Source organism: Oncorhynchus mykiss, chromosome 12 (assembly GCF_013265735.2).
Source record: "Oncorhynchus mykiss isolate Arlee chromosome 12, USDA_OmykA_1.1, whole genome shotgun sequence".
In the NCBI taxonomy this organism is placed as follows: domain Eukaryota; kingdom Metazoa; phylum Chordata; class Actinopteri; order Salmoniformes; family Salmonidae; genus Oncorhynchus; species Oncorhynchus mykiss.
The window spans coordinates 82,768,581-82,788,553 of NC_048576.1; the positions used below are offsets into that span (position 1 = coordinate 82,768,581).

Here is a 19,973-nt window from a genome sequence, read left to right on the forward strand (position 1 = left end):
AGCTGATTCACCGGATAATAATAATTAATTTTAGGAACTGGGCCTGACCACAAGCCTTATCCTGTTCCCCCAATAGAGTCCTTCTGAATCCTTCTGGGTCCCATGGCATATTTTGAAAGCTTCACTATTGTTTGTTATTATATCGATCTAAATATATTTTTAGTAGATAAACATTATGACAGTTGTGTCCAGCAGCTTTTTAATAACAGCTTGTTTTTATTCATATGAAATCAGAAAGCATATGGCCCTATACATATCAAGATGCACTCTTTATGAGGTATAGAGGTTCAGCCCTCCCCCTGATCTACAGTGTACCACCTCAGACAGACATTGACCCCTTGGGGGGTCATGACATTGGAGCGTGGAGAGGGGAAGGGAAGGATGGCTGATTTATTTTTTACAAAGTCTAAATCATCCCTCTCTCTCCCTCCCTCTCCATGCCTGCTTCTCTCCCTACCTCCTTTTCCCATCCTCTCTCTCCACCTGGAAAAATAGCAGGCGGTGAAACGTGATCCCGTATGTGTGTGTGTGTGTGTGGGGGGGGGGGGGGGGGGGGGGGGGGTGTCGCTGGGCTGTCCTACTAATGGAGATGAATGTGGGCTCAAGACTGTCTCCTGGGCCACTGCACCGCCATCACGCTGAGAGATCCATTTCTCTCCAGCTTCCGTCCAAGCTGCAAATCTTTTTTAATGAGTGGGGAGGGCTGAGACTCACAACTGGAGCTGTAAGATTGGGGTGGGGGGTGGATAGAGAGAGGAATAGAAGAAGACTAGTGACTGGAGGACTATCCTATGCTGAGTCACCAGGACATGCTAACATCTGCTTTACAGGGATGGAGTATTTTCAACTTAACTTCAGTTTCCCCTGAACATCGGAAGTGGGAACTTCGCTCAGACGTCTTTCTATGCCTGCTGCGTTAGGCTGTTGGAGGCTAAAGGAGGATGGATGATAAAGCAAGAGAGCGGGAAAGAGAGGGAGGAGTGGATAAAAGGGGGATTGATATTCATGAGGGAATAATGCAGTGAGATGCAGAGAGAGACTGACAGAGATAAAGAGATCATGATTGAAAACAAGTCACCTCTGGCTCACAGTGGGAGGAAGTCTTGCAAACACCAAATCTGCTCATCACCACTCTTTCCCTTCCTCCTCCCTTGTACACTCTTAGGGAAAAATGTGCTATCTGGAACCTAAAAGGGTTCTCCGGCTGTCCCCATAGGAAACCCTTTCCACAGAGGGTTCTATATGGAACCCAAAAGGGTTCTCCTTTGGGGACAGCCGGAGAACCCTTTTGGAACCCTTTTTTTCCTAAGAGTGGAGTTTACATCTGTTGTTTGAGAGCCATGGTTCATGTTACAACATATTAAAACATCCCATATCCTCTCTGTTTACCATTTTGTACTTACTCTCCTTTCTCTCCAGTCCAGGCTATGCTGGGATGGCAGTCACAACCCTCTCTCCCATTGGCCAGTAAGGTGGGCGGTGGGGAGATGCACTCTGAACACACCAGGTGGGACCCTCCTCACTCTCTCCAAGCAGTCTGGGGATCTCTGCATAATGCATGCTCCCAGAATGGAACTTCTAGTCTGAGTAGGGAAAAACACACCAGGCCAGGGAGCCGAGGCTATGTGTCAGAAATTAAACAAGTGCATTTATGCCCCAAGAGCCTCACTTTGTGGCTGTGGGATTTCTTTACTCTAAAATAACCCAGTGTTGCTATTGACAAAGGTGAATATTGGATGTAGAGAGTTAAACTAGAGGTTGACAAAAAACAGTATTGAGAGGAAAGTACAATTGTCTGGCTGGTTTTTGGCCTAAGTTTCAGCAATTCTACAATGTCTGACTATCAATATTTTTTACAGTACTGCCTATCTGGTGTATGTGACAATAAAACATCTATTTTTTTATTAATCTGTCAACGTTGTAACCTTGTTCAGAGGGTCCAAAAAATAATATCTTGGCAAAAACATTTTTTTTTAATGTCTTCCCATTTCCGGATTTCAACAAAAATTGCCCTATAAAAACACTTTACTTTGAGGTTCTTACATGTTGGCTTTAAAGGTAGATAGAGCTTGACCTTGACTGCACCAGGCTTTGCAAAGTGTTTACTTACCCAGCCAGAAATCTATTAGCCGCTGTATGTGTCTGTGTGACTCATCTCTCTGGCTCTTGGACAAATTCTGAAAGGGTTTAGAAATGTAGCCTTCCAGCTTTATGGTATTCTCAGCTAACACAATGTCTGGTCTGCCTGAACCAACTTCCTGTTTTTCATTAACTGGAGATTGAAGGTAATTTAGGACATGCTCTGTTTCTGCATCTCTCTCTCTTGCTCTCCCTCTCTCTCTTACTATTCCTCCCCATTTCTCTCTCACTCTTTCTCTCTCCCTCTCACACACCTCAGCATGTTGCAAGATGGAGAGCAATTGTGAATAGCACCTGAAGTGTTTCCTAACCATGTGACCTGAAGAGGAAAAACTCCATGCCCTTAATTATGAACAGTAGCTACCCAATGTGAAGACCTACAGTATTTCCCTTCCAGTTGTGAATCAGCCCAGTTCTACTGTACATGTTCTGCTTCTGCTGTAGAGAGATGAGTCATCAGCCAGTGGGCTGAGGCTGGGGCTGCAGCACCTGCAGACAGTCATCACAGCACAGTCAGACAGTTTTTCATCCAATTCTTTTTACATTGACTCGAACAAGTCTCATGAGCAAACACAAAAAAAGAGTCGCCCCGTGGATGGCATGATATGTTTCATGATATATATAATATGTTACTTTTATGGCATGACACATGTGCTGTCATCTGGACCCTGATATGTCTGTCTTTATACAAGCCTCATAAGATAAATAAAATAATCATCTAGGAAATTATCAACAATAACTGATTTAAAATGACTGGTGTCTTGCATAATAATGGAGTGAAATATTTCATGTAGTGAATAGATACAGTAACCTATGCAGGAGACCAACCCCGCCACAATTGCTTGTCAGAGGGCTCCCCCTTGTGGAAACATATGACATCATGAAGTTAAAATACTGCCTCACCATTAGCATTAACTCCATCAATAAATCAATACTGTTAATTAGTTGTTACCTGAACAATGACGTTAGGGCATATTTAGATAAAACAAACCAATCTATAACTTATCATTTATGTTAGTTATTGTTGAACATCTCTCCTCTAGCAACTTTCCTCCACTTCTGCCTCCCCTGCATCAGAGGGAACAGCAGGCTTCTGTGTTGCTTTACTTTTGTCACTGAGTTCCTGTATGACGTCACAGCTGTGATCCAGACTCTGTCTGAGGTCCAGCAAGTCTCTCTGCATGCCTTCCAGGATGTCCAGCTTAGACCGCTTATTGTCAATGGATGACAGCACCTCCTGGTCACCATTATTTACAAGATCCTCCCCAACATCATTCAGCTCTGGGCTGTTGCTGGTGAGACAGTCGTCCTCCTCTACTATGAAAGACCCCATGGTTTTCTTCCACACCATTTCAAAATAGGAGTCAATGAAGGATTCAAGCTCCTCCAAATTACTGTTCCCCCATTGGTCAGTCAAGGCCTGCAGGCCTCCTGTTCTGGCAATCTCCTTGAGGGTCCTGTCCCTCAGCCTGGGGTGTCGAAGGGACTGTATATCAACTATGTCTTTCTTCACCAGCATTTTTTTCTGGTTCTTTGGGTTGCTGGACCAGGAGGAGAGCTTGGTGTCCTGGAGAGAACAGGGTGACTGGTTTTCTACCATTCTGTCCATTCCATCTCAGATGATGGCTCTGAGTAGGTCCAGTGTGGAGACAGTCTGGGAGGGTCACCACTAGCGTCTGTCTGCCCCCCCATGTTCCACATCAGCCCCTCCTGATTCCCCTGAAGCACACTGGCCATGCTGGACAGAAACCCCTCCACATCCAGGATGGAGTGATTTGCTTCAGTCCACCATCCTCCACTGGCCTCTGGTAGTGCCAACTCCTGTCCACCAAAGTCTGGGGCTCCTGAGTCATCTGGGGTTAGAAGGTCCTCTGAACTAGCCACCTCACATGCTGCAACACAAGAGAGCTCTGTCAGAATAAATAGTAAAATGATGCACTGTAAGTTCTATCTAATGTGCATCAGTCTTGCTTACCATCATGAAAGGGAGCATCTGTGTGGTTTGCTACAAGGACCTCTCTGCCCTCTCCCATCACTCCATCCATCTCTGGCTCCTGCATCACTGTGAGACTCTTCCCAACCTGTTCTCTTCTCCGTAGAACCTCCAACCTCAACCTATCCTCCACCAGCATCTCCTCTATCTTCTGTAGCAGGTCAGAGACCTGTGCACCAGTCCCCTGGTTCTTACTGTCCAACACGTGGTATCTGTTGCCACACTTCTCGACAAGCCTCTGGAGGGCCTCCCCCTCACTCTCAATGTGCTGCTCGATGGTTGTGTCTCCCAGCCAGTCCCCAAAGTTGAACAGGACGATGATGTGAGCCCAGACTGTGTCTGTGATGAGCTCTAGGTGCTCCTGCACAGCTCTCCTGTAGGTCTATGTGAAGGACCGGTCCACACGCACCATCAGCAGGAGGGCATGTGGACCAGGGGAGCAAAGAGATACACTACACACTATCTCCTGTCTGTCAAAAACAGGGCTATTCTGAGAGAAGTAATTCATCTGTTCTCCTTCTGACCTCAAAGCTTCCTCCTTGACCCAGGATGGTGTTTCCTGTTGAACTCTTCCCTGAGCCCCGAGCTCCAAGCAGTACGACTCTGATTTCGGAGAGATGACATGACTCCCCTGGTAGAAAAGAAGGAAACAATGCAACATCATAATAGATAGTGCATAACGTTGTCATTTTTTACAAGGAGCACATGTGCGCCTAAGTTGGAAAATGTAGGAGCACACAATGAAATGTAGCAGCACAATGAGAAATATTGATTTATTTTTTATTTTTTATTTAACAAGGAAGGCCAGTTGAGAACAAGTTCTCATTTACAACTGTGACCTGGCCAAGATAAAGCAAAGCAGTGCGACACAAACAACAACACAGAGTTACACATAAACAAACGTACAGTCAATAACACAAAAGAAAAAGTCTATATACAGTGTGTGCAAATGGAGTAAGGAGGTAAGGCAATAAATAGGCCATAGTAGAGAAGTAATTACAATTTAGAAAATTAACAAGGGAGTGATAGATGTGCAGATGAGGATGTGCAAGTAGAAATACTGGTGCGCAAAAGAGCAACAAAGTAAATAAAAACAATATGGGGATGAGGTAGGTAGATTTGATGGGATATTTACAGATGGGCTGTGTGCACCTGCAGCGATCGGTTAGCTGCTCAGATAGCTGATGCTTAAAGTTAGTGAGGGAGATATAAGTCTCCAACTTCAGCCATTTTTGCAATTCGTTCCAGTCATTGGCAGCAGAGAACTGGAAGGAAAGTTGGCCAAAGTTGGTGTTGGCTTTGGGGATGACCAGTGAGATATACCTGCTGGAGCGCGTGCTACGGGTGGGTGTTGTTATGGTGACCAGTGAGCTGAGATAAGGCGGAGCTTTACCTAGCATAGACTTATAGATGACCTGGAGCCAGTGGGTCTGGTGACGAATATGTAGCAAGGGCCAGCCATCGAGAGCATACATGTCGCAGTGGTGGGTGGTATATGGGGCTTTGGTGACAAAACGGATGGCACTGTGATAGACTGCATCCAGTTTGCTGAGCAGAGTGTTGGAGGCTATTTTGTAAATTACATCGCTGAAGTCGAGGATCGGTAGGATAGTCAATTTTACGAGGGTATGTTTGGAAGGAGGCTTGGTTGTGAAATAGGAAGCCGATTCTGGATCAATTTTGGATTGGAGATGTATAATATGATTCTGGAAGGAGAGTTTACAGTCTAGCCAGACACCTAGGTATTTGTAGTTGTCCACATTTGAGGTAATAAAGCTAGAATCCTTCATTTTTGAATTCCAAGTCTCACAGCAAAATATTTTGGCACATATGTGAGTAAAATGGTCGCACTGTAGAGCCCTGATAGAACAGAAATATTCTAAAATCTACTGTTGGCAATATGTCAAAGCATTGTGTCCTAAGAACCATCTCAGTGATAACTCACCATTGAGCAGAGAACTCTGTTTCTGCATCTTCATCAATCTCTGCTGAGCCCTTTGCTCCACTATCCTCTTCTTTTCCTCCACCTCTTGTAAAAGCAGTCCCTCCATTTTAAAATTGCTGTGACTATTTTCTGTCACCAGTCTCTGCATCTTCCTGAACAGCTCTGTGACCTGATTTCCACCTGGTCCACTCTTCAAGTTGAGGCAGTGATACCTATGACTGCATTTCTCCACCAGCCACAGGGGGGCCGTGCCTCCTCTCTTGACTTGTGCAGGTGTCCATTCCAGTCACTGCAGGTGAAGACGACCATACAGTGACTCCACACTCTCTCACTGAGGAGGGCCAGGTGCTCCTCTACAGCCCTGCGACGCTTCTCACAGAACACTGAGTGTGCCTCAATGACGATAAGGAAAATATGGGGTCCCGGGGTGGACAGAGAGACACTGCGCACTATCTCCCTTTTCACCAGCTGAGGCGTGTCCTGCACCCTGAAGTCACAACACCAGCCAGGTGTGTCCACCACAGTAACCCACCCACCTGCCACCTCTCCCACCCTCCTAGACCACGTGGTCCGCTCCTTGATGACAAACTCCTCCCTGTCCAGCAGCACATTGCCTACTTCGCTCTTCCCAGAGTTTCTGCCGCCAAGAAGGATAACTTTCAGGTCTGAGAGACACACAAACAAGAGTCGTGAGAGTTACTGTTCATGCTAGTGCACATTTTGTGTTGACATTAGGCTTCCATTTTAAAGGGACTGTCATTCCCACAATGATTTACGAATAAATTGTAAAAAACACACACGTACATTCACAAGTACACACACAAACACACACGTAGTCACAAGTACATACACAAACACACACACATAGTCACAAGTACACACAAACACACACACATACAGTCACAGGTACACACACACTTATAGTCACAAGTACACACACAAACACACACACACACGTAGTCACAAGTACACACACAAACACAAACATGTACAGTAACAAGTACATACATAAACACACACACACTTATAGTCACAAGTACAGTGCATACACAAACAGACACAGATAACATGCAGCTGTGTGTGTATTACGCCACTATGAAACTACTGATAACGTGGTGTATCAGCGTATTGACAACTTGATCAGATGTCTGTCACATGTTGCACACAGTATGTACCTGCTACATACAGTATGTACCTGCTACACACAGTATGTACCTGCCACACACAGTATGTACCTGCCACACACAGTATGTACCTGCCACACATAGTATACATACAGTACATGGGGATATCATAAAAACATGAATAGTTGCTATAAGTAATGGTAATGTTGCCTAGAAATATCAGTACACGCACCACATTGATAGAGGGCAGTTAATCATCTTAACTTACATTAAACTGGCCATGTTAGGGTTAGAGTAATACTTTTACACTGATTGATGCTAAAGTCATTAAAAACAACTTCACAAGCCATGTGTAAATTGTCCTTTATATACAGTACAACCTTTTTCTAAAGTTGATATGTAAGACAATTGAGATGAAAAAACTTACCACATGTTGATGAATCTTTGGTTGCCATTTCTCTTCATCTTAAGCTTTATCTGTGCTTCGTTTCTCCCCAAAATTGTTACAATCCAACTCATTTTAGTCATCATGCCAATGCCCAATAACAGTCCTTTTACTTCTAGCTTACAACAAGTTCCTGAAAGACTGGGGTGTAGCTTTTACTCTGAAGGGAGTGGACACTTGCCATGATGACTTGTGATGTCTTTATGAGTCTGAAGGTGCGCAGTAATAAGCCGTAATAATGGTGTGTTTAAAGCCAAATGGGAAGATGGTAATTACGAGTTGTGAAGTTGTAAATATGAATTGAATGCATGAGAATAAACTGAGAATAAAAATAGGTTTAGTAGAAAGTAGATTATTCAGTAGACATTCCTATCGGTCCTAGACTATGGCGACATCATCTATATAAATGCAGCTGCCACTTCATTAAAGCTGTTAGTTGCAGTTTATTATAGCGCACTGCGATTTATTACGGGCGACAATTTTAGTACTCATCACTGCTTTCTCTACTAGAATGTTGGTTGGCCCTCTTTGATGTCACATAGGTTGATATATTGCTATGTTTTAATTTATAAAGCTATTTTACAAAAAGACCCACTGTACTTAACATCATTACTAAACTTTAGACATACGAGCTACCACACCCGGTTTCAGGGATGGCTAACTCTGGAAATTCCTTTGGTCTCTACTGAGTTTTCTTGCACCTTAATTGTGGAGAAATTGGTCTCTAGGCCAATTCAGAAAGTGGATTGAGGACCTTATTACAGATGAATGTGTTTGTTTTTTATGACTGTGTTTTTCTTTCTGCTTGCATTTTGTATTTTGATGTGTGTATTTTCTGTAATTTATGTAATTCAGGGCTAATCTGTAAAATAAACCTTGGTCTCAGTATGACTCACTGATAAAATAAAGGTTAAATAAAAAAAATATACTTCTGAAAATGCTGGTATCAAGGAAATTTCCTTAGTAGGTGATGTCAGAGTTCAGCATGTGGGAGAAGTTGGAGCTCAGGGATGGCAGACTAGCTTCCCAATAGTAATTACCAGTTGGAGGGCCCTTCAACTGGATTTTTACCAGTCGTATATGTGGTAAATACTACTTCCCCACTTGGTTATGAATGCAGCATAAGTAAGGAGCCAGCCATTTATTGCAGTTAAAGAGACATCAATCAACAAGCCACTCCGCTGAGTCAGCATACCTTGCAAAAGTAAAACATAAGGAAGAAAAATACCCTACTTTATGACATGACTCATCCGTCTGAGTTTGTCATCTGCCCAGCCCACCTTTGTCATTGATGCAGTACATCTGTACAGTTATTATTTTATGTTGACTTGCCCATTACTGAGAGGCAAGTATATACATCATGTTGTGAAGCATGTTCTTAATTGATTGGTGCAGTCTGATTCCGGTAGGTAAAAACTGCAATCTTGCATACCAAACATTAATTTTGACAGCATTCCTAGAAAAAAAATGGCAAACTACTACAATTGTCCATTGTTTTCAAATACTGCTACTGCAATTGATTTTTGCTACAAAGTTGGATTGTTCATTGCAGTGTCACCAATAACGACCCAAACCTCACCTATATGTCTATAGTATTTGCCATTCAAACAGATTATCAATCATCTCAAAGAAGGGAAGAAGAAAGTGAAAGGATGGATGCATTTCAAAAGTATTGGAACAGGTCCCTGCTAGTATTTTCTTCCTGCTTTTTCTCGCTCCTCCCACCTCTGGTTACACCAATCAACAGCATTTCTCTGTTCATACGCTTTAGCTAGCTATGTCGCCTTTTTAGCATCTGTGTTACACAATCGTGTCTTTAGGTCAAACCTGAATCAGCTTATCGAGAAGAAGGAACTAGCAAGCTAGCTAGTTTCTTCAACAGCCATGGGTGTGCAAGTCAAAGTCGAATACTGGTATGTTTATTTTCCATTTATTGGATTATTCCCATTTTTTTTAAAGCAGCTTCAATACATTTTAGGTAGCTACTGTAGCTACCAGCTCGAACTAGCCAGAGTACCCACTCTTTTATTATGAAACGGGCTATGTTTTATGCTAGCTAACGTTAGTTGATGAATGTTTACCTTAGACATTGCTTGGACATTTCCCCCCCAACTACTTTAGGGTTAATTATTCATCACCAAGCTGTGTTTTTGTTTTGTCGTTGTCTTTAGCGGTGGATGAGGGTACGGGCCCCGCTATCAGGAGCTCGCGCGGGTTGTCACCGCGGAATTCACTGAAGCGGAAGTGTCGGGCTTCGTAGGAAGGCAAGGTAAGTTGGTCCTTTCCACAGCCTACTACAGACAATACAGGTACGTACAGTGTTGGTAAGTACACTAATAATGTGAAGCATTTTGACATCGTTACATGTTCTTCTGTGTAGCTATATACTCACTGGACAGTTTATTAGAGAGGTGTGTGTCACCCTCATGCCGGGTTAGTGCAACGGGTGAGTGAGTAATGACAGTGGCAGTGGCAGTGATGGGAGCGCACTGCCACACGGACCCCCTTTGCCTCCAGAACGTCCTGAATTATTTGGGGGAATGGATTCTTCAAGTCGGACACATTCCAAAGGGATGTTGGTCTACACTGATGCGATGGCATCATGCAGTTGCTGCAGATTGGATCGTGGTACACCACCTGTACCATTGACACCAGTGGGTGTCCATTGGGATGGGTCTATGGACTCATGCCGCTTACGCCAAATCCTGTCTCTGCCATCAGCATAAAGCAACAGGAACCGGGATTTGTCGAACCAGGTGACGTTTTTCCACTTCTCAATTGTCCAGTGTTGGCAGTCGCGTGCCCACTGGAGACGTTTCTTCTTGTGTTTAGCTGATAGGAGTGGAACCCGGTGTGGATGTCTGCTGCAACAGCCCATCCGTGACAAGGATCGGTGCGTTCTAAAATGCCATTCTACACACCACTGTTGTACTGGGACGTTATTTGTCTGTTTGTGGCCCGCCTGTTAGCTTGCACGATTCTTGATATTTTCCTTTGAACTCTCATGAATGAGCTGTTTTTGCCCACAGGACTGCTGCTGACTGGATTGTTTTGGTTTGTGGCAACATTCTGGAGAACCTAGACACTGTTGTCGTTGAAAAGCCCAGGAGGCCGTTTCAGAGATTCTCAATCCGATGTGCTTGGCACCAACGATCATACCGCACTCAAAGTCACTTGGGTCACTTGTTTTGCCCATTTTTCTAACATCCAGTTGCACAGCAACTGAATGCCTGTGCCGGTCTGCCTGCTTTATATAGCTGGCCACATGACTCACTGTCTGTAGGAGTGGACCATTTTCTTGAACATGGTGGTGTACCTAATAAACTGGCTGGTGAGTGTATGTTTCTACTATATTCTCAGACTACATTGTTTTCCTTGATTAGATGCTTTTGTTTCTGCAGGCAGTTTTGAGATTGAGATCAACGGGCAAGTAGTTTTCTCCAAGCTCGAAACAAGCGGCTTCCCATATGAAGACGACGTAAGTTGTTAACTTCTTACAAGGCTGTCATTTTAATGTCTGACACACTGTGTGTGTCAACTGCCAATGACTAACCCCAATGACACAATATGTCTTGTCCCCATGCAGATCATGGATGCTATACAGAAAGCCCATGATGGCAAGCCAGTGGAGAAGATCACCAAGAGCCGCCCGCCTTGTGTCATCCTGTAGATCTCCTCTCCCTCTATTCTCCAACCCTGCCCTCGCCTGACAGCAGCATGCTGAAGACAGGACAGTGAGCATCCATCACTGCCACTGTCATTACTCACTCAGCATTTGCACTAACCGGGCATGAGGGCGACACACGACTCTCTGTTGAAACTACACTAGCAGAGTTGGACTAAGACCACTGTCTTTGATTTAGAGTACAACCTGTCGTAAGGTTTTGTTGTGCCTTCTCTCTCCCCTCTTTCTCTGCTCCCATTGAGGTGTTCCAGGACTTATATGATTACTCTAGCCCAAAGCTGAAAGGTTTATAGTATGATGACCCCAGTCCTGGCAGCTCCTATGTAATGGGATCAGAGAAATGGAGGAGACCGTAAGATCGAGGGGCAGACGGGTTGAGGGGAGCACCCTATTTTATTCCGAAAGCCTCATTGCCTGGCAGACAGTTACTGCCTGATTGTTCTAATTCCTCTCAAATAATACAGCACCATCATTGGCCAGACATAAACAAAGTTTTGATGAACGTAAAAGATAAATGTTATTGAGTACCAAAAGCAAGAAAGGAAGGAGCTCAATAATTTTCAGCCCTCTGAAAATAATTCTATCACCTAGCTCTAAGCATCATAAGCCCTGTTTCACAACTTGTATCCTGTACCCTACTATGATGATGAACGTGCTGCTTGAACCTGTCAATGCAATGTTTGTCAATGTATTTAATTAGATGTGTTCTAAAGTGGAGACACTTTAATCAAGGTTGAAGCTTAGACTTTTAATGTTTTTGTTTTGTTCAGTTCTGTCACTACAACTTTTATGTATCTTTAAAACTAGTGTATCAATGTCGGAACTTGGATGTAATCAGGGTTTTTTTCTTCAGTTATGTCCATCTATAGCTAGTCTTTAACAGTGAACTATATCTCTGTTTTGAACTGTTCTCTTTAGCCGAAACATGAGAAACACCGTAGTAACCAAACCTCTTGTGAATTTGCAATTGTATACTGCCACTGAATCATAGATAATGCATTTTCATTGACTCAGTGGCTTTTATATATGATCAGCTGAACTATTAGTAGAGCTGACCTTGCAAGTAGATAAATCCTAAGTTGTTTTGAAAGCCATCTCTTACCGGTCTGTCTATCACTAACGACACCTCATCAGCCCCTGTTTATGCGCACAGTTTATTGAATATCATCTCTGAATACTGTTTTTTTTCTGTTGCCCAGGGCTGTCAAGTATGATACCCATTAGAAGAACTTCTATCACAAAATAAAGTTATTATTTAACTCTATAAATATGTTAGTATTGTCTTAACGTGTCATGCACAAAACTACTTAGCATGTTTTTTCTTTTCTTTGTTTCACTTCTGTAATAACTACTCAACTCCATTAGAATGGAGAACATGTCAGTTCTAAAGGGCTATGTAACAACATATTACCATATTATTAGAGTATTGGCTCATTCACAGGTCTGAACTCCCCAAACAGTACATCCCCATGGCAACATAGCACCTCAGGTGTGTTACTCAGGTCTCAGTAATTACTCACTTGTTGATGCTCACATCCAGACATTGAATGCCACTGTCATGTGATCATTCTATAATGGGAACAGCTGTAGGCTACACCCACGCTGTAATGTCAACAGAGCCAGCCATGACAACTGCAGTAGGAAGAGAAAAGCCTTTGGAGCATAAAGCATCTTGGTACGTTTCATACATTGCGCCTGCATTGATCAAACCCTGCTGACTGGCTAAAGTAAAGTGTGTGAGTTTTTCTTCCTGTATTGAATGTGTTAAGCAGGTTTGTGGTCAATTTAAATTAATTTGATTCAGGAAGTAAACTGAAATTATAAATCCACATTGAATCGATGTTCAGGGCAATTGGAATTTCCATTTCAGTTTTCTTCCTGAATTAACTGGTGTTCAGCTCAAAATACCAGTGCCATCAAGCTAGCTATGTACTTCTGTTAACTGAAATGTTTCCAAGTCACTAGAATAGATCCTCTCAGATATGACATTTTGTGGAGGTGTTGTTCCTGCATGTTATGGTCTTGACACTACACACATGGAATCCATTACCCTGCCCAGCTATATTATTGTCTCAATACACGTTTCAATGTTTTCCTAGAACTTATCCATTACTAAAGAACAGGATAGAAACTTCAAATAACTCAGGATGATGAGCCTTTGGTGTCTCTATTGTCAATGGTTTTTGTTTTTGCAGTGTTTTATTGTTTTACATGAAAAAACAGTTAACTATCGTGTAGTAACTTGCCTGTTTCAGTTGATCACTGACCCAACCCTACCTGGGACAGTAAAGATGTAATCCAATATACCCTTTTAGACTTACTCATAACTAAGGAGGCAGGTTACGATTGCTCCTATTGTATTTTCATATTGAGGTTTCTTACTCCTCCAACCTCAGTCAAAACACCTTTACGTCAGCGAAGCACAATCAAGAAGAAAGGAGTGAGGAGAAGAATCTGGGTCAAAAGCCATGGGTGTGGTGCAGATCAGAGTGGAGTACTGGTAGGTTTATGTTCATTTATATTTGGGAGGATGCGTTTGTTTAACAACGAAGCCGGAAACTGGAAGTCATGGAACATTTCTATTATGCAAACTATGGAAAAATTCAGCAACTGCCATACCTTTTAACACTCAGGTTGAGTCTGTATGTTGTTTGTTTTTATGCCGTTTTAATTATTCATCGCAGTTTTGGTTTTCTATCACTGTTTCAGTGGCCAATGAGGGTACGAGCCCCGCTACAAGAAACTTCAGCAGGCTGTCGCTGTGGAGTTTCCTGGAGCGGAGGTGTCAGGCTTTGTAGGACGAAAAGGTTAGCTGGATAACCAATCAATCACATTTATTTTATAAAGCCCTTTTTACATCAGCAGTTGTCACAAAGTGCTATACAGAAACACAGCCTAAAACCCCAAAGAGCAACAAATGCAGATGTAGAAGCACGGTGGCTACAGTGAAATGTATTGTTGTAATATTTACCTATTCTTTTTGGTAAAATACCAGTTTTCATACCTGTTTTGTGTATGTATCCATCAAGGTTAAACCTACATTTGTTTTGAAGAGAGGTGTGATGCTGTTGTTTCTGCAGGCAGCTTTGAGTTGGAGATCAACGGGGAGCTGGTCTTCTCCAAGCTGGAAACAGGTGGCTTCCCCATGGAAAAGGATGTGAGTACTGGAAGCTTTCTCCTCTGAAGTTGCAGAACTGTCAACTTCAGCCAGTTTGTTTACATCACTGAAATTGACACGTTTTGAAATTGACACAAATGGTCTCAACAATGTGTATGCCCCTTCAGGTCAGGGACGCTCTCCAGAACACCTATGATGGCAAGCAAGTGGAAAAGTGGACCAGAAATCGCCCACCTTGTGTCATCCTGTAGATCTCAATTCCCTCCATCCTCCAACAGTTATCACTCAGATCAATGCTGATGTCTGTCACCACTCACACAGCAGAGACTCCTTTCTGTTCTCTCTCTCTGCTCCCATTGCAGTGTTCCAGGACTTTATATGATTACTGTAGACCAAAGCTGAAAGGTTTATAGTATGATGACCCCAGTCCTGGCAGCTCCTATGTTATGGGATCAGAGAAAGGGAAGACATGGGAAGACTGGTTGGGTGGAACTTCCTTATTCCAGATCTTCTATGCCTATCTGTTTACAGCACCATCATCAGCCAGATAAACGATCAATTTGAGCTGCTGAAGCCTGTCTTGCATTGTGTTACTGTGTATTGATCTCCCATATTGCAACTGATGCTTTGCAATTAGCTTTAAGTAGAGCTGGTCAAGTGAGTAGATGAATTGCTAGTTATGGTCATATAGGCCACCACCCACTGGTCTGTCTGCTACACTAACGAGACATCAGACCATGTTCACCACACGCCATTTGAATTATCATCGCTGAATACTGTTATTGATTGCTGATGACAATGTTTGATACCCACTGGGAGGACTTCAATCTCAAAATAAAATCAAATTACATTGTTTGTTTTCTTCTTTGTTGTCAATTGTTGTCATGTTCAGAACCCAGGCTTTACTGGCAACACAGGAGGAAGGAGGAGACCGCAACCCATACAGACACTTGTTTTCACTGAGGCACATTTGTACACTAGAGGGTGACACAGGCAAAATCTTTTGCCTACAGTTTTATATTACTTGCCACACTCAACTCAGCGTTAAAAAGTCCTATTCTGTAAAGTGATATTTGCTGAATTAGTTTTCACATTTATCTGACTTCTACAGTATGTTCTGCACAGAGTACTGTCTGTTGAATTCATTTTGCTTGGTTGATGGTTTTGCACTTTGGCCCTTTATGAGTTTCTGCTCTTTGGGCGGTAAGTGGCTGACACTGGCTAGGTGGATCCAGGGTACAGGCTCTGGTAAGGAGTGATAATTCATGCAAGCCTGCTTGCTCTATGCCTGATAGAGCCTATCGTCTCAGTCTATGAGCTCCATAGTACTGTCACCGTCTCTGCCACCCATTTTGTGCCACACAATTCCCCCATCAGAACTTTATGAATTGAAGCATTCAACATTAGCATTGTGTAATTCATATATGATTGGGTTGCCATGATAATTTTTGCTAGAGGCCCCTCCATACCAGTCAACAGTCATTTCTCAACTCTGTGAAGTATGAATTTGTATGGTGTTATTGGTTTGTCATGTGATTTGTTAGAGGAGATTCCCTCCTGCATCGGTTTCAATCAATTATGAAGCTGGTAAGTGACTGTATGTCACAAGAAGGATGCAACCAACAGCCTCTTTAGTTTGTCAATATTGTAGCTATGGCTGGGAATACAGTGTTCCTTGCGGGGATTGAACCGAGGACACCATGACTCCCAAGACAAACAACCCCGAGAGAATACCGTCCTCATCTATGTTCTGCATATTACATACGATAATGCTAAAGAGGTACAGTACAGGGGCATATGGACACAGCAGATGGACCTCCACTATTTATGATAACCGCCCATGCCATAGCAAAATTGCTATTTTCTCTCTCTCTCTCTCTCTCTCTCTCTCTCTCTCTCTCTCTCTCTCTCTCTCTCTCTCTCTCTCAGGCTTCTCCCCTTTTGATTTGTCCTATTAATTATTGTTTTTTCAGTAATTCAATATCTTTGATACCCCCTGAACAAGACACACTATTATCATTCCCAGAATGCTTCAGCTCCTGCTTATAACATTTAAATTACATATACATAACATAAAAGGCTGATCAGATCACATGTTCACAATGAGTACATTACAATACCGTTTAGCTCTGAGACAGGTGCCATAAATGGGAAATAGCATAGGTGCTATAGTAAATGGGGAAAAATTGGGAATGCAAAAGCCCAAGTGCAGTGAACATCTAGAGCCCTGAAATTCAACTTGAAGCCTTCAAGACAGTTCCACTCCATTTTTTTCATTGTTCCCCTCTAATAAGGGACCGATTAAGACCTGGGACACCAGGTGGGTGCAATTAATTATCAGATAGAACAGAAAACCATCAGGCTGTGGACCTCATAGGGTAAGAGTTGAGTACCCCTGCTCTAAAGTAAACACATGGGTGTGGTCCACTGCTTATCTAGTAACCCCTCTGTCATGAGCATGGATGAACACACTGTCATATTTCTAATGTCCAATTCATGCTTTTCACAGATTGATTCAGCATTAATTGACTACTGGCAAGAATGGTGGTGGTGCATCAATAACATTCACGTTTAAAGTAACAACATTTGTTGAGTGGTAACAGGGGATGTTATTGATTTCCTCAAAGTTACCTCGCCAAAAAAAAAAGAAAGATCCAACAAGCATTGAGCCAGTTAATACAAATGTATTTCATACCGGGCTATACGGTTTTTCAATTACAAGGGCCGGCATTTACAGTAGTATAAACATTTTGTTATTTCCCTTACAGGAGGTGCACAAAATAGAGAAAGTTCCTCACGTAAAGCTGGAGAGATCGTTCATACAGGTATTCTGATACAAATGCCGATACAGCATGTTGTGTGTTTTGTAGAATCAGAGCAAATGGAAATATAGCTAAATATTTCAATCTCTGTTCATCTCATTAAAAGCCAGGATGGATGTCCCTCTCCTGTCTCATAGTTACGGTACAGGTCACCCACAGACCCCCACCATCAGGCACTCTCTATATTTGGATACACAAGATATACAGTGCCTTGCGAAAGTATTCGGCCCCCTTGAACTTTGCGACCTTTTGCCACATTTCAGGCTTCAAACATAAAGATATAAAACTGTATTTTTTTGTGAAGAATCAACAACAAGTGGGACACAATCATGAAGTGGAACAACATTTATTGGATATTTCTAACTTTTTTAACAAACAAAAACTGAAAAATTGGGCGTGCAAAATTATTCAGCCCCCTTAAGTTAATACTTTGTAGCGCCACCTTTTGCTGCGATTTCAGCTGTATGTCTCTATCAGTTTTGCACATCGAGAGACTGACATTTTTTCCCATTCCTCCTTGCAAAACAGCTTGAGCTCAGTGAGGTTGGATGGAGAGCATTTGTGAACAGCAGTTTTCAGTTCTTTCCACAGATTCTTGATTGGATTCAGGTCTGGACTTTGACTTGGCCATTCTAACACCTGGATATGTTTATTTTTGAACCATTCCATTGTAGATTTTGCTTTATGTTTTGGATCATTGTCTTGTTGGAAGACAAATCTCTGTCCCAGTCTCAGGTCTTTTGCAGACTCCATCAGGTTTTCTTCCAGAATGGTCCTGTATTTGGCTCCATCCATCTTCCCATCAATTTTAACCATCTTCCCTGTCCCTGCTGAAGAAAAGCAGGCCCAAACCGTGATGCTGCCACCACCATGTTTGACAGTGGGGATGGTGTGTTCAGAGTGATGAGCTGTGTTGCTTTTACGCCAAACATAACGTTTTGCATTGTTGCCAAAAAAGTTCAATTTTGGTTTCATCTGACCAGAGCACCTTCTTCCACATGTTTGGTGTGTCTCCCAGGTGGCTTGTGGCAAACTTTAAACAACACTTTTTATGGATATCTTTAAGAAATGGCTTTCTTCTTGCCACTCTTCCATAAAGGCCAGATTTGTGCAATATACGACTGATTGTTGTCCTATGGACAGAGTCTCCCACCTCAGCTGTAGATCTCTGCAGTTCATCCAGAGTGATCATGGGCCTCTTGGCTGCATCTCTGATCAGTCTTCTCCTTGTATGAGCTGAAAGTTTAGAGGGACGGCCAGGTCTTGGTAGATTTGCAGTGGTCTGATACTCCTTCCATTTCAATATTATCGCTTGCACAGTGCTCCTTGGGATGTTTAAAGCTTGGGAAATCTTTTTGTATCCAAATCCGGCTTTAAACTTCTTCACAACAGTATCTCGGACCTGCCTGGTGTGTTCCTTGTTCTTCATGATGCTCTCTGCGCTTTTAACGGACCTCTGAGACTATCACAGTGCAGGTGCATTTATACGGAGACTTGATTACACACAGGTGGATTGTATTTATCATCATTAGTCATTTAGGTCAACATTGGATCATTCAGAGATCATCACTGAACTTCTGGAGAGAGTTTGCTGCACTGAAAGTAAAGGGGCTGAATAATTTTGCTCGCCCAATTTTTCAGTTTTTGATTTGTTCAAAAAGTTTGAAATATCCAATAAATGTCGTTCCACTTCATGATTGTGTCCCACTTGTTGTTGATTCTTCACAAAAAAAATACAGTTTTATATCTTTATGTTTGAAGCCTGAAATGTGGCAAAAGGTCGCAAAGTTCAAGGGGGCCGAATACTTTCGCAAGGCACTGTATTTACTTGTTTCATCGTATGTTGCTGTCATCAGTTTCTAGTGTTTGAGAACCAAGACCCAATCAAGGCCCTAAACGGATCAAGGTCGACCTGATGGTGTGAACGTTAAGCCACGGGGTGATGGGGGAGTTACAGTAGGTCATACAGTATGACATTTGTCAGTGGGGGCCTGGTAACACTTTATTTGGATAGTTTTGTAGATTTGTAGATGCTATACGGACTATCTACAGACTATCAGTAACATTTCAACTAACTATCTACTAACCCTAGCTCTAACCCTAACCTTAACCATTATTCTAACCCTAAACTTAACTCTAACCCTAACCTTACTCTGACCCTTATTCTTAACCTAATCCTAACCCTAACCATAATCTTAGCAAGGAGTTGTTTATTAACAGATTGTTGATAGTATGACCATCTGTAGACCATCTACTGATGGAAAATCCAGACTATCCAAATAAAGTGTGACCGAGGCCTGCTTATAAGTTTGGCAGCTCTTAATGGAAAAAATATGAATTTAATAATAAAACCCACTCGAGGTCATCATGAGGGGGAATCCCTCCCTTCATAGAAGGGAATCCCTAGTATGTTAACAAGATGACGTCAGAAGTCAAGATGCTCACGTTCTGATAGAGTGCCCCCCTTCCATACCCCCTTTCCCCTCCATGCAGGGTGAAGCTGGTCCTGTTGGTCCATACAGGTTTGGTCTCTCTGGCACCCTCTGTCCTGACTTGGCAGCTTTCCAAGCAGAGAGGGCGGAGGGGAGACGGGAGGGTTGGGATATCCCTGGCCCAAGGTGGGCCACATCGATAGGGCTGTTTGTCTGTCACACAGGCCTTATCTCTCTATACCCTTTGGTGCTGAACGTAGTACAGCGTTT

At 42.8% G+C, this 19,973-nt stretch overlaps 1 protein-coding gene and 2 pseudogenes across 2 annotated transcripts; 2 read left to right on the forward strand and 1 right to left on the reverse strand.

The window, feature by feature from the left end:
• Positions 1-2,731: 2,731 nt before the first annotated feature.
• LOC110539000 lies at positions 2,732-6,183 on the reverse strand. The gene is made up of 4 exons (XM_021625960.2): positions 6,078-6,183; positions 4,657-4,763; positions 4,115-4,514; positions 2,732-4,031 (listed from the first exon to the last, which is right to left on the reverse strand). The coding sequence occupies exons 1-4, from the start codon at positions 6,181-6,183 to the stop codon at positions 3,733-3,735; spliced, it is 912 nt and encodes a 303-aa protein (XP_021481635.2). The 3' UTR covers positions 2,732-3,732.
• A 3,204-nt stretch (positions 6,184-9,387) lies between these two features.
• Positions 9,388-12,595, forward strand: LOC110538658 (annotated as a pseudogene). Its single transcript, XR_002475790.2, has 4 exons — positions 9,388-9,559; positions 9,818-9,915; positions 11,048-11,124; positions 11,233-12,595. The product of XR_002475790.2 is annotated as a migration and invasion enhancer 1-like (transcript).
• Positions 12,596-12,777: 182 nt separating this feature from the next.
• Positions 12,778-15,304, forward strand: LOC110538657 (annotated as a pseudogene).
• The last annotated feature ends 4,669 nt before the right edge of the window (positions 15,305-19,973 follow it).

Excerpts from the sequence above, each read along its gene's own strand:
- LOC110539000 (XM_021625960.2), bottom strand. The coding sequence starts at position 6,183 with ATGGAGGGACTGCTTTTACAAGAGGTGGAGGAAAAGAAGAGGATAGTG. Across the intron at positions 4,515-4,656 it reads GTCAAGGAGGAAGCTTTGAG|ACCTACAGGAGAGCTGTGCA; the intron begins GTCAGAAGGAGA and ends TCCTTCACATAG. Across the intron at positions 4,032-4,114 it reads AGATGCTCCCTTTCATGATG|CATGTGAGGTGGCTAGTTCA; the intron begins GTAAGCAAGACT and ends CTTGTGTTGCAG.